At 36.5% G+C, this 15,053-nt stretch overlaps 2 protein-coding genes across 5 annotated transcripts in view; one reads left to right on the top strand and one right to left on the bottom strand.

Moving 5' to 3' along the window:
- Micu1 (Mitochondrial calcium uptake 1) overlaps nucleotides 1-15,053 on the top strand; it is a 40,108-nt gene that overhangs the window by 3,777 nt on the left and 21,278 nt on the right. The window contains exons 2-3 of one of the 2 annotated variants that reach the window (XM_076799151.1): nucleotides 4,089-4,239; nucleotides 7,569-7,728. In XM_076799151.1, coding sequence (XP_076655266.1) covers nucleotides 4,089-4,239; nucleotides 7,569-7,728 — 311 coding nt within the window. The remainder of the gene's footprint in view (nucleotides 1-4,088; nucleotides 4,240-7,568; nucleotides 7,729-15,053) is intronic. The other variant, XM_076799152.1, reaches the window with a different exon arrangement.
- LOC143360368 (fatty acyl-CoA reductase wat-like) lies at nucleotides 9,706-14,830 on the bottom strand. Of its 3 annotated transcripts, none has more exons than XM_076799143.1 (9): nucleotides 14,740-14,830; nucleotides 12,661-12,846; nucleotides 11,620-11,713; nucleotides 11,307-11,552; nucleotides 11,086-11,231; nucleotides 10,717-11,016; nucleotides 10,290-10,571; nucleotides 9,934-10,191; nucleotides 9,706-9,854 (listed from the first exon to the last, which is right to left on the bottom strand). In XM_076799143.1, exons 1-9 carry the CDS (start codon nucleotides 14,802-14,804, stop codon nucleotides 9,764-9,766), a joined length of 1,668 nt encoding a protein of 555 aa, XP_076655258.1. In that variant the 5' UTR covers nucleotides 14,805-14,830; the 3' UTR covers nucleotides 9,706-9,763. The 3 variants fall into 3 exon arrangements, with proteins under 3 accessions (XP_076655258.1, XP_076655259.1, XP_076655260.1); XM_076799144.1 differs by having other exon boundaries at nucleotides 12,661-12,843; XM_076799145.1 differs by lacking the exon at nucleotides 14,740-14,830 and adding an exon at nucleotides 13,702-13,780.

Here is a 15,053-nt window from a genome sequence, read left to right as displayed (position 1 = left end):
TGTAAACCGAATCCAATTCTTGGCCGTAAGGCTGAATAAAGCAATATTATTATTATTATTATTATTACTATTCTCCCTTGTGACCTGAATTTTCAAATATTGCCTTTCCAATGCCATCAGTTAAAAAAATATGGCTTTTATGACTTGTACACGGATATGACTCTTAGGTTTCCAGCGTGCCCTGTGTATTTCAAATGCGACGCTCGGCAAAAACCTCCGATTTCGCATAAGGGTCAGTCACCAGAACCGCGCAACTGACTCGAAACGAGAATTCAATGTCGCAGTTTCTGCGATGTCTTTCAGAGCCTGTTGTGAATTCGCTTTAATTTCGTCAATTGCGTCAAAACTAAAGATCCCTATTTCACGTGTAGTAAATGAATTCGGATCTCAATCAGTGTCATTTTTAATATCCGTGTACGGTGTTTTCTCGATATATGCCAACCACACGGGTCTTGCCAGCGACGTGTATCGTTCAGGAGACTATTCTTTGATCCATGCCGAACGTAGAAAGGGACAGCGGAGCTCGAGTGGCTTCGGTCACGGAGGAGTATAAACCAGGGGTTGAGAAGGTTCCGAAAATAACTGTTTGAAACTGTTATATATCGGTTCTGACTGAAACAGACTGACTATAACTTTCCGAATAAATAATAAATAAAAAGTAATTAAATGATAATTTTATCTATATAAATAATAAATAATCATTTATGTTTTTTATTGAAACTTCCAAGTAACAAATAATTTTTTATGTAAATTATCATTTAAATGAACATTTACTTAAATGATGCCAAACTCTGCGCCGGACTCGAACGTGCCGAACGGATCTGTATTCACGGATCCGTCTTCACGGATTCGTATATATTATATATGGATTCTTAATTTCTCACTACACGGTTCATATGCCACGTGTGCACGTGTATTTGAGTACACGTTCAAAACTGTGATTGCTAGTCAAAACGTCTCCCTTTCAACACTGATTTTAATTTGAGGAACAAGAAAAAGTTCGCTGGTGCAGGATCGGGGGAGTAGGGAGATTGGGACACAACAGTTACTCGATGTCTCGCACAAAATTGCCGAATTAACAAGGCGGTATGAGAAGGGAAATTGTCATGGTGGAGCAGCCATGAGTTTCCACCCCAAAGATCGGGCCTGTTTTTTCTGACCCTCTCTCTCAAACGCCTAAAAACTTCAACGCAATAATGTTCATTAACCTTGAGGTAAATAGGCTTCACCCTGGGGGAAGCCGGGGTTATGTAGGACTGTCCCCGGGAGGAGTCCCCTGAGACTGTCCACTAAAAACTCACGCCCACCTAAGCTAAAGGGGAGATGCCTGGATCACGTGAGTACTCAACAGGACACCTCCCAGCTATCATAGTACTCGGGGGGAGGGGTTAGCCTCCCCCACTGCCTACTCTATAAGAACCCGGGCGGAGGGAATCGCCCAGTATCCCCATCCCTGGAGTCTTCGAATTGGGCTTCCCGAGCCCCAGCTCGGTCCACCCACAGCTCCCAGTGTCTTCGTACCCCGTCTGGAGCAGTTGTTCCGAAGGAACCACGTCAAGGCAAGAAGACGCCACCACCGGTAAGGAAGGATTGTCGGAGGCGCGATCCGGCACGCCCCGACCCTTCCCGCCCCACCCCGACGACTCCCCCCACCCAGACTGCGTTGTTAGGGGAGGGACGAATTAACATACCCCCCACACCGAGCTATGCTCCCCCCGGGGGCTGGGGTCAGCTCACACCCCGGTCCCCAAAATCCACCGTCCCCCTTGGGGCAACCGCCCCCGCAAAGCAGGCTTTGCGGTGGTAACGCTAACAACCCAGCAGGCATCGTTCATGACACCTTGTAACCCCGGTGCCATGCAGCCCTCGGCACGATAGCTCCCATCTTGGCTTGGGGGAGTTGGTCCGCTGCAGGGCCTTTCCCAGATAGCACACAGACGTCTTAAAGACGTCTTAAAGACGTCCGTCGGCGAACGGCTTCCGAACGTCCGTGGAACGTCCCTGGAACGTCTTTGTTACAAAACGGTACGTCTTAAAGACGTCTTTTGAACGTCCGTTAGACGTCTTTAAGACGTCCCGAAACAGACGTCTTTAAGACGTCTTTTAGGCGACTTAGAGATGTTCATAAATGGTAATTAAAATAAAATAAATTTAAATGAATAAAGCAATATTTTATTGTTATTGTTAATATTTATTATAACATTCAAAGTATACATTAAAATTAAAATTAAACATTACAATTAAAACTAAACATTTAACTTAGACATTAAACATTACAATTAAAACTAAACATTAAAATTAGACATTAAACATTAAACATTAAACATTAAAATTAAAATTAGACATTAAACATTAAAATTAAACATTAAACATTAAAATTAGACATTAAACATTAAAATTAAAATTAGACATTAAACTTTAAAATTAAACTTTGAACATTAAAATTAGACATTAAGCATTACAATTAAACATTAAACATTAAACATTAAAATTAGACATTAAACATTCAAATTAAACATTAAATATTCAAATTAGACATTAAATATTAAACATTAAGCATTAAAATTAAATATTAACTATTAACATTGCAATTAAACATTAAAATTAGAATTAAACAATACAATTAAAATTTGTGATTCTTTTAACACAAGCAGCACAATACCATCGATATTGCTTTTGATAAACAAAAAATGTTCCATGTGTATTTGTTATAATTTTGCTATTCTATAATAACTATGGGTACGTATGTAAATATTAATGCAATGTTGTTAATAATTCTAAGATATGTTGTTAACAAATAATAATTAATAATTAATAATAACTAATACAATCGGCCGCCCTCTTCAGCTACATCTGTATAGTTGCCTAGGTGTCCTTTTGGCTTCCAAACATATATTCGCCTCTTGTGAACTTTAGGCACTTTATACTGCAACACTCCGAGTAGCAATTAGACAAACTGTATCCTAAACAAAATGAACGAAAATTAATAAAATTTATAACACAACACTGAAATAAATATAGCAGAAGGGCACAAGCAAAAATAACAACGGTACAAATAATAGCAATGAAAATACTTACTTGTCTAAATAATATGTAAATAACGACGTGCAATAACGATGTGGAATAACGCTGTCCAAAGTCCCCAGTTCACAACGTTCGAAGAATCACAACACTAAAGGATAGTTCAGACACGGCGGAAACAGCGCAGTCGAACGAATATGAAGATGTTAATGTAAATAAGCACCGTGCGTTTGATCCGCGCAGTTTCCGCCGTATCTGAACTAGACCTAACGAAATCGCTCGAAAGTTAAACGAAACGCGGCCCTGAACGGTTCTAGGGTAACTGACGAGAAGTCTTCCCCCACTCTCTGACCAGGTCCTTTAAGAACATGTGGTCCTTATTCTTCTGAGAGCGACACAACCTTAGGTATAGGCCATAAAAAAGATCCCTAACCTTCGAAGCAGGAGTCAACGAATGCTTGAAAAAGACGTCTTTAAGACGTCTTAAAGACGTCTGAAAGAAGACGTCGATTTTACGTCTGAAATGGGACGTCTTAAAGACGTCTTTTTCAGATGTAAAAACGACGTCCCGAAAAAGACGTCTTTAAGACGTCTTAAAGACGCCTTTTCCAGACGTAAGACTTTCAGACGTAAAATGGACGTAAAACGGACGTCTTTAAGACGTCGCGTGCTATCTGGGTTGTTCACCTGACTGATGGTTTTTAAGCCGTTCCCCGAAGACTTGTTACTGCTGCAGCAGTACCGGTCTCCAGGTCCACCACCTGGACACGCGCCCGGTCGGCAGTCAACTATTCTAAAGGGCCGCTCGCGCGCGGTCCGAGTCCGTTTACGCATCCATGCGTTCATCCATTCACACATTCATGCGAACCGCCACACTACAGTTGGTCTCCAGGCCAGGTGGTAAAATTGTTACGTACCTTCTATAGTTTGACAGCTATAATTTGGTGTAAATACATGGAACAGTCATGGAACGATTTTATTACAGAATCCATTCGTTGTACTTGCATATTATAATATTTTATTATTTGTTATTATTATTGCATGTTTTCGAATGAATTGTGTTTCAGATTAAATGGAAGATATTTCTCTTCGGTAAAGGCATCGGAGATGGTCACTGAAGAGGTGAGCAATGAAGACGAGAAAATGATGTTAGAACAGGCAGAAGATGATCAAAAGAAAAAAAAGAAAAAGACGAAGATAGGCTTTCGCGATCGCAAGGTGAGTAATTTAAATGTTGTTGTTATTATTTACTTGAATATGTCATTAAATAATCTGCAGTTGATGTTCATACACGTGCAACGTAGACAAATATGTAGATCGTACAAAAATTACATTGGACCGTTTAACTAAAATCTACAATAGAACACACATGACATCAAGTGGACGCGAAACATCGTACATTTAAATTGCTGTTACATATCATACTTCATATACAGGGTGTCCCGTAACTGATGGTACAACCGAGCAGGGGATGATTCTACATGAATAACTGAGTCGAAAATATAGAATAAAATTTTTACCAACCAATTTTAACGACCAATTTTTTTATACAAGGCTTTGTTTTCGAGAAAAATGAGTTTGAAAATTTGTCTAGTGCGCGTGCACTCGGCTTACTTGCGGCTCAATGGATTCCACTGGATCTCACGTCTGGATTTCTCGGAAATTGTCTTCGTACTTCTAGATATGTTTACAAACATTGTCAGTATAATGATATCACTTCTATCGCTCCTATTCTTTTCCCATCCTTATGAAGTTACGCCTCCAGTTCTCATTATACCGTCGAAATGGCAACTTATAGCAATCGAGAGAATTCAAAGAACGCTAATTTTTCAACAGGATGGAGCACCACCGCACTACAGTTGCGAAGTAAGACGTTTCTTCAGTGAAAATTGTCAGTGCTGGATCGGTCGCGGTGGCAGAGTACCTTGGCCGCCACGATCTCCGGATTTGTCACCATTAGATTTTTATTTGTGGGGTCAGGTGAAATCGATTGTGTATCGTGATGACATAACGAGCATCGAACAATTACAACAAAAAATTGTGATAGCGTTTGAACACTTAAAGCAACATAATAATTGCACATTACAAGAGGTTCGAAGGAATTTAATACGAAGAGCACAATTATGTCTACAACAACGTGGACAGCACTTCCAGCAATTTATGAATTAAACGAATTCCTGAAAGGTAATTCTACCATTGTAACCTTGACCTTCGATTTATTCGATGTATACAAACCTCGAAAACCTTTGCGAAAAAAGGTTGAGATAACTCAGAATAAAGTCTGTTGAGCCGCAAGTAAGCCGAGTGCACGCGCACTAGACAAATTTTGTATCAAAAAATTTTATTCTATATTTTCGACTCACAAGGAGAGGCCACGTCCTTCGGGTCACCGATTCGGTTGAAACTTTGCACACTTATAGATCTCGTTCTTCTCTTTACGAATATATACCATTATAGGGGCAGATACCCAATACTTTTCGAGATATTGATGATTGAAGTTTCATTATTTCCCATGTAATGCCGTATTTTTTCTAGCCTACAACAAGAGTCGATGTGGCGCAACGGTAGCGTGCCATATTTTCAGCCGGACGACCAGGGTTCAAATCCTGCCGACTAACGAACGCATTTGTTTTTAATTTCATTATGTTTTATCATTGCATATTTATATTATTAATTTCAAACGATTAAATTTCACGCATAAAATTGCATTTTGAATTACAAATAACATGTATTTCGTATTTCGCAATTCCATTTAAATTATATAATCAACACGGATCAGACAGGATGTCAGTATCAATCAACGTTTGAAAGGACAATAACATATAAGGGAGTAAAGACCGCACTTGTTTAAAAAAAGGTAGATGAACTTATGTCACATCACACAAACGTAATAGTAACTTGTTCGAAATCCGGAAAGTTAACACAAGATATTTATAAAGAGTTCTTAAAATTTAATATATATATTTTTAGGTGACGTGGGGTAAATGAAATGATATGTAGTACGATGGTTTCACGGGTAACAAAAAATATAGTTTATTCACGAGAACGATTAACAATTAACAAATAATAAAGACTATAAAACAAAACGAGAAAACTTGAGTCCATGAGAAAAACGCGAAGACAAAATATACGGTAACTCAACGTCGCGTATAACAAAACCGTCGCGGGTGACTCAGACTAAACTCTCTGGAGCTATCGTTCTCCGCGAGAGTCCAAAGCTTTCTGCCCTTCTCGTTTCTGAGGCGCGTTAAATGATGTCCCCGAAAAACCGTTAAAATAAGGAGAGGTTCTCCACCTCCACAAGGGCATGGAGAAAGTTTCCTCCCCCACACATTGCATCCGGGGACTTCACTCTTAAGGGTACTGTAACGGTCGAGCCGAGGTTCTGGCAATCGTCACTTAAATGACCAAGCCCTCAACCCGACCTCCCATGGTACGCACTTGAGAAGGATGGAATTTCCGCGTCCGAAAATTCCACGTTCCCACGCACCATGGTCGCCACATATTTAATATATAAATTACTATTACTATTTAATTACTATTATTTATTATTTAATATATAACAATAGTAAATAATCCTGTTGTTAGTAAATAAATACATGTTATTTGTAATTCAAAATGCAATTTTATGCGTGAAATTTAATCGTTTGAAATTGATAATATAAATATGCAATGAGAAAACATAATGAAATTAAAAAAAAATGCGTTAGTCGGCAGGATTTGAACCCTGGTCGTCCGGCTGAAAACTTGGCACGCTACCGTTGCGCCACATCGATTCTTGTCGTAGAGCAGAAAAAATACGGCATTACATGGAAAATAATGAAACTTCAATCATCAATATCTCAAAAAGTATTGGGTATCTGCCCCTATAATGGTATATATTCGTAAAGAGGAGAACGAGATCTATAAGTGTGCAAAGTTTCAACCGAATCGGTGACCCGAAGGACGTGGCCTCTCCTTGTCAGTCGAAAGGGGGGGGGGGGGGTAGAATAACCCCCTGCTCGGTTGTACCACCAGTTACGGGACACCCTGTAGTACGTTTAACAAATATTAGCAAAATATATGTAGGATTCCTTACGATATTACTACACTGTGGGCACTTTAGGTGTTCTAATTCTGTGCACAGTATCATACGATTTTAGCATAATTCAAGATTTTCACTCCAACATGATCACTTGCTAGTAGAAATTTCTTAATCTTCATCTGTTTTAATTGTTTTTATTACAAAAACTAATCGAGCAGAATGATAATACTTCAACCGTATTATCTTTAATAAAAAGAAATTGGATTTTTATTATTACCTTATAATCGATTTATATTGCTTAAAATGTTGTATTTGATAGCCAGTAGTCCACTTTATCCCAGGGAAAGTTTTTATCAGAACATGCTACGAGAGTTCATAAAATTTCAAAGATTTGATAATTGTAAACCAAAAGTATTCATGGTAAAATCTTTCATTTGAGAAAACGTTGAAATTATCGCTGCGAATATAGACGTAACTGTAGAAAAGAAATATTTATTTACTGTTATGTAATAAATTATTGCAGATTATAGAGTACGAAAATCGTTTACGAGCGTATTCTACACCTGACAAAATATTTCGTTACTTTGCAACTGTAAAAGTATCGACCTTAGATAGTACTGAAATATACATGACTCCTGATGACTTTTTGAGAGCAATTACTCCTGGCATGAGGCAACCAGATGGTATAGTTTTCTATTTTCTTATGGTGTCTTTCTTTTATGATTTCATTTATCACTTCTTACTTTACTAACATTTATTTCACCTGTTTGAGTTGATCATAACATTATCATACTTAATACTAATTGTAAGATAAGTTATTGAATTTTTTGATAAGTGTATGGCAGAGCCTGTCGTATCCGAATTAATGAGATTTCGTTGTTAGCTTACAAAAGTTCTTAGACATTCTAAGCTTAGAGTGAGAAAAATTTCCCTATGAAGCGATTACCTGTTATTTTCTTTAAAATGAAGTTACTTTTCGTACGTTATTATTGATAAAACTAATAAAGTAGTAAAACGATTTATTATTCTAAATTGTTATTTTTGATCTTTGTTTCAAACAAAATTTAAGTTTAGTTCAGATACATATTAGAGTATTCAGATACGGTGTAATTCTACTATACAGGGTGAGTCTCGTAACATAATGACTTCAAATAACTCTAGTTATATTTGTGATACGAATCAATTTGTCAAACAAATGTTGCATGGTTTCGAGGGGGACTGTGTTTTGTTACTTTAATTTAGAGTTTTATAAATAAAATGCCCAATATTTTTTCTCGAATACGGATAAAGTACCAAATTTGCCATAAAAAAGTATTACACCAAATAGGGCTTAACCCCTTGACATAGAATGACGTCTGCGAGACGCCATTTCATGTGCCATTGTAGACTTTGACGTCTCCGAGACGTCAAGAACTGTCTCCGGTGGACGCCGTGCAGTATATTATTAGATTGTTCAATTATTTCACTTGTGCGTCGAATCTGTAATAATATAAAAGGCGAAACAACTTGACAGTGTAAAAAATGTCTAGTTCCTCTATATATTCCAAAATGTTTTGAATTGTTTCATACTTTACAGAACTACTAATTTATTATTTTATAATGTTACTTAATTACTGTTTATTAACATTATATATCAACCTGATTAAATGTTATATAGCAATGCAAATTTCAAAATAAAATATTCTATTTTTAAGCTTGTACATAACTGTTCAGTTGAGTCAAATTAAATAGTATTTTTCGGACGCATTAAATTCCGTTTTATTTGTAAGTCAAGGGATTAAAATGAATAATTCCTAAAATATTCGTAAAACAAATTTTATTTCAAGTAATGCTTGAAGTAGTGTTGTCCATTACAATCAATGCACTTGCGTAATTGGATTATGTGTGGACGAAGAACTTTTTCTAGTGTTTTTGCATTTATTGTGGCATATGCACTAATAATACGTTGTAATAATTGTTGAGAAAGTACCCGTGTACAGAGTACAGCGTGTACAGTTTTAGTGTCCCCGGTATTGTGCTGCCCCTAGTCGAATTTTTAGCCTGGACCAGAACCTGCATCATCTTTTTAGCCTGGACCAGAACCGGCATCATCTTACCTGCATCATTAGCAGCGGATTCCAAATAATGCCAGAGTGGATGCTACTTCTATCTTAAAAGAGGCTCTTCTATGTAGGCTCTGATCCAGCCTAAAAGATGATACAGAAAAGTGGGGACACTAAAATCTCGAGCGTGAGCACTCTCATTTCCTCTCTAGTACGAGTACGCCGAACATCTGCGACCTGACAATGAGTCCCACAGTACCCCCTTCTGGGGTATGCGTAAGGCATTTTCTCCCTCAACCTTAAAAAAAAGTATCTCATATCGCGGAACTTGTAAATATTCCCCGAATAACACGTATAGGCAAACGCGTCTATCCCTTTATTACCCCAAGGTGCTCAGTTTCGTCAACCACACTGAGACAAGGCATCAGCACCCAGGACTGCTGACTTGGTATACACTACACATGATATATGTATCTATAAAGATGTAATTAAAAGAGCGAGTCTATTAAATCTGTCATATTTATATTGCATTCATATATACATATGTATACATACATTCACACGAGTATATTCCAACACTTTAGACAAGGTGGTAAACTTTTGCGAATTGAAGTCAGTTTAATGAAAGTAATAAGGCTCGAATGAAAAGTTGCATAACTGATAGCATTACGCGCTATCATGACCAAAGAAATGATACAAAAAATACTGCAATCCACAGGACCAACAGCCACAATATTGCCAGTACCGTGTAATGTAGCATACGCAACCTGAAATATAAAAATTGAAATTTATAATGTCAAATGTCATTGAAGACAATAATTATAATACTGCTACAAGAAATATTACTTTTTGTATCTGACAAGTGCTTGCTCCACATTATCCAGTGGATCATTTAAAAGATACACACGGAGACCTCTCCAGTGATATTGAAAATAATTCTCCCAATCTAGGTTTTCCACATTAAAATTAAAGAGCTTCCGATCGGCAGAATTTAATTTTGACCATAGTTTTTGTACATTTTCATTCCGAAAGTTCCACTCACGCAAGTTGAAGTATTCCATGGCATTCATAAATTTATTTATTTTCCTATACGTATCCATTAACCTGCAAAACGTAATATTTTTTATTTAAAATGCTGATTAATTTGCTTTATATACCATAATTATCATGCACAAAATATCAGACACATATAGTACACATACATAGGTTTCTGACCCATAAGACGTAGAATTGTATCTCCAATAAATCCTGGTATAGTGTGTAAGACAAAAGATTCAATTTTATATAAATAGAAATATTCGCGAGTAACAAGTGCGCAGTACCAAATAGCTTTTGTAGGAGGGGCGTCAAAACCAACAGCTTCGTTAAATTTTATATATTGAGTCACAGTTATTGGATTTTGTGCCGAAGATACTGAATTATAAATGGGTATCTTTTCTTCATCACAAAGTACTGAATCCTCTTCCAACTTCGTCGTACGTTCTCTAGAAAATTATTTAAATTCGATTTAAAACAATTCTATTTTGTTAAACTTATTCTACCATAAATTAACAATGATGTAGGATTTCTTTCTACTTTTACAATCATTTGATTTCTATTTTGGAATGGTGACATAGTTAAAATGTTTACCTAGTTCCAATGTCCCAAGCAGCAGCAACAATATTTGCTATAACATAATCAGCAGGTATAAGTTCTGCTTTAAGATATAGCTTGCCATATGTTGTATGTATCAGCCCAACAGAAGCTCCCGCAATCATACCAGTAATACCATACAAATTGTTTATCCATCCTCTAATTGGTTCTTCATGTGTTGGTATGACAATAGAAGGTCGAACAATCGCTACTGGAAGTCCATCTCCATATTTAAGTACAGCGTTCTCCGCGGCCGCTTTGGTAAGAGTGTAGTTATTGGGGGCTTTTCCGCGCAATCTACAAAATGGAACAATTAACTTTGCCATCTCTACCTTTACTGTACATGACTTCTGATGTAATCCTTACATAGGTTCCATTGCTAGAAGTTGATCATCATTCAAACAATTAACCAATGTTATTAACTTATCAGCTTCTATGGTATGTTTGTAATGTATTTCGTCGATAGTACTATTAACACAATTTGAGAATGCAGTTGATACATATACAAACCCCTGCAAACGGATTCATTAGGAATAAATTGATTTGTATATCGTGTTGTCAATTGTTCGTAACAAGTTTTACTGTACCTTCAAGTTTGGCAGTTGTCTTGCCCACAGTAACAAGCATTTTGTTGTTCTCACATTCGTGTTCACTGCCACGCGGAGTTTTTCGTCGAACCGCACAGTTGCAGCAGCGTGGAAAATAATATTCGTATCCGTCAACGTTGCTTTAACTTCCGGTGTGATGACAAAGTCTTCTTCAGACGCATCACCCTCTATCATCACTATCTTGTTTAAAAAATTTGGCTGCTCCTTCCTCAATCTATCATAGATCTACACACATTAAAAACATTGATTATCATTCTGTCATTACTTTCATTCGCTCAATTATTCTACGTACAACTTCCGCGAAGTTTTCTTTAAAGCGTTCCTCTGGAGACTTCCCCTTTTTCGGCCTTACCAGCATGTAAATTTTCGTAATACGTGGACAGGACCTATGAATATACAATACAAACGATTCTATAAAATTTCCTATTTGTTTCGCGATCAACTTTAAAATCAATATATTTCAGATCAAAATAACGAACTATTTCCATACATATCCACAATTGATGTACATATGTATACATATATGTATTCAATGTATGTATAAGGAATATATCCGAAATGAAATCATTTTGTGCAAGAGTTTAAAAGATCCTGCCAATTGATGCAAAAATTTGAAGTTCGTTAAAAAAGATTATGTATCTTCGAACTAGAAAATTATAATGTGATTTTCACACACAACTACGTCACAAAGAACCGAATGCGCCTTTGAAACGGCATCTACCCTATCGTCCGCAAGAAGTTTATGGGTTGTAAATAATGAACCACAACTACATTCTTTTGATGTTTCTTCTATTAAGTGGTTTCATCTACTCATATTTGCTATGAATATATTAAATCCTTAGTCTGGTTATAAATGAATCTCCTAATCGGTTGAACCGCTTGCGTAGAATGTCGAAAAGATCTTGAACTGTTTCTTTGTAGACTTTACAGTAATTTCTGGATACATTCTTCTAATTCTAATTCCTTAATACCATAATAAAATAAAAATGTAATAAAAATAACGATAAAAAATAGAACCAAGCAACTGTTTTTTAAATTGTAAAGCGATGTCCACACTGAAGCAACAACGAGCAACTTTTCGTCGTCTCTTGTTGCCTTCTTCTTCCGTTATTCTTATTTAGGAAAAAAAGCAGAAAGCAACAAGAGGCGACAAGAAGTTGCTCGATCTTGCTTCAATGTAGACACAGCTTAATACTCACACAGAGAGAAATAAATAGTGTAGAGGTGTAGACTATAATAGATAGTTCAATTGTTGATAAACGAGGGTTCATTGAAATATCGAAGCATGAGAAATGACTAAAAAATTGATTAAGTATATAATTAAAATTATTACCTCAGTAATTTTTCGATAAGTAACTTGCCAAGGAACCCTGTTCCCCCTGTTATTAAAACGTTCGTTCCAGCGTAAAATTCTGCGATTTCGCTCTTTTCATAGCTCCTCGAAACTTGTGGTTGTAACGAATCCAATGGTTTGCTCATCTTATGGATGTCTGATATTTTCATCTTTTTTTTGTACCTGCTAATTTGATTCGCAAAATATAAGAATACTGAAACTTTTTTCATGATAATAGATGCAAAATTGCCGAAATCATGCAATTTTAAACGAAAAATTAATGTTTTCATAAAAAATACTCGTCTCATTTATTTTTCGAAAGCATTATTAAATTTTTAATTACATCATTATCATTTGGGTTCCTTTTACATAAGCATGTAATTTCGCGTGTATACTTACCGTAAACAAGTATGTACATATACACGATAAAAGGCAACTATGTATAATGTCATCAATCTTATGATATATTTATAATGTTCGAACTTCTTGTCTTTTGAACTTTCCGAGTCGAAATGTTCAAAAAGGGTGGGGTTATATTTAAAAAATAAGTAAATGAAAAAAGTCCTAATTGCAAAGCACTAGTAAGATTTTCCGTGCAATTCCTTTTTTTCTATCTACATCCTATCTACACCTCAGGCCCGTTTCATATGACCTGCGCGTGGCGCATTAATACGACACCCATATCAACAGGTTTAGTTCTGGGATTAATTTTTATATTCTTTGGAAATAAAAGGGGTGTTGGGGACCGCTTCACGCCATAGCCGCTGTACTGACGCCGCGATGCGTTGTCTGCATTTTCCTTTCTACGCGTTGTAATCTTTTTCCTATAGCAACGGGACTTGGGAATATTACACTTAAATGTACAAACGACAATAAATAATTTTTTGAGTATTTTTCACCCAAGATAAATAGTCCTAATTTAAAGTTTTCCAACCTGTGGGTTCAACGAGCCCCCCCCCCCCGGGTGCTACGGTTAACAGATGAAATACAAATAAACTGGGGTAAAAAAGAACAAAACTAAATCTCATGCACATTACTTACAGGCAACCGTCGAATAACACGATTACATTGAATCCGCTTTACATATCTGAAGTTCGAGTCTTGTCGTGCTCGGGGCACTGTTTTTGATGAAGTTCCGAATGTAGAAAAGGAAAGCGAAGCTCTAGAACGTCTTTATTTTTCATTACTTTTTTATGGGACTTTCGCCAACATATTCGTGGCATTTTTCTGATTAAAATGAAACCAAATATGATATGATTCTGATGATAATTACTTGTATGGTGAACGATTAAAGTTTTGGACGCAAAGAAGGAGAGCGTATGGGGAAGAAAGAGACGTCAAGAGTCGAAGCGTTCGGTAAAGATGAAAGACTGGCGTGAGCCTTTAAAATAAAAATTAAACTTTTTTACTATTAACTTTCTTTCTTTCCCATACGCTATCCTTCTTTGCGGCCGAAACTTTAATCGTTTATTCCGCAAGTAATTATCATCAGAATCGTATCATATTTGGTATTATTTTCATTAGAAAAATTCCACGAATATGTTGGAGAAAGTCTCATAAAAAATAATAATAAAGTAAAGAAGTTTTCTTATTGTATTAGTAGTGGTCTTCTGGTCTCGCACCGATATACCCGACCCGTGTCATGTTCACACATCTCGGCGGCGGCGGCGGCTATTTCGACGTCGGCTAACTTAGAAGGCTAGGCGACGTATAACCCGTTTTCACTGTACTTCGTTTTAAAAAATTCTTTGTTTTATCTATAGGAAATCTTCTGGAGAGAATAAACATTTGTATGTTTGATTCACAATAAATGTTCAAAGTAATAAGTTTGTCTTTACAAAATTGAATTTCTCAAATACTGAAGGCGATGGACAAAAGTCAATTATATTAGCACACTCGTATAAAATGATATAAAACGACGAAGTTAATTTTCAATCCGGTTTAACTTTTTTTTATCTATATTGTGAATTCTTATTATGAAGCAGGACTGTACACAAAATTGATCTATCAGTGTAAAACATTTAGGAGACAGTTAAAGATTATGAGAAAGGTAAAGAAAGTAATACTGGAAAAGTTTACCTGTCGCCTGTTCGAATAAGACTATCTTCGAGAGTGATGGACAATTTAATGCAATCGATGTGCATTCAACCACAACGAATTCGAACTGCTGAGATTTATCGAAACAGTAGATCTATATCAAGTAGCTGTAGGTTACGACCTGGCAAACCTAATTACAGTTGTGCGCGTGAGAAGCGTGCGTCTAACATATGCACTGACAAACAAGTGTTCATCAACACGGTTCATGACGGTTCAAGGTATAAACAATTGTTTGTATCGCAACAGCAAATTTATGTATTTTTATGTGCATCTTATTACATTGTCTATTTTTCTGG

This window comes from Halictus rubicundus, chromosome 13, assembly GCF_050948215.1.
Source record: "Halictus rubicundus isolate RS-2024b chromosome 13, iyHalRubi1_principal, whole genome shotgun sequence".
NCBI classification, from domain to species: Eukaryota; Metazoa; Arthropoda; class Insecta; order Hymenoptera; family Halictidae; genus Halictus; species Halictus rubicundus.
The sequence above is the reverse complement of the archived record's forward strand: the minus strand, read 5'-3'. Positions and strand labels throughout refer to the sequence as shown.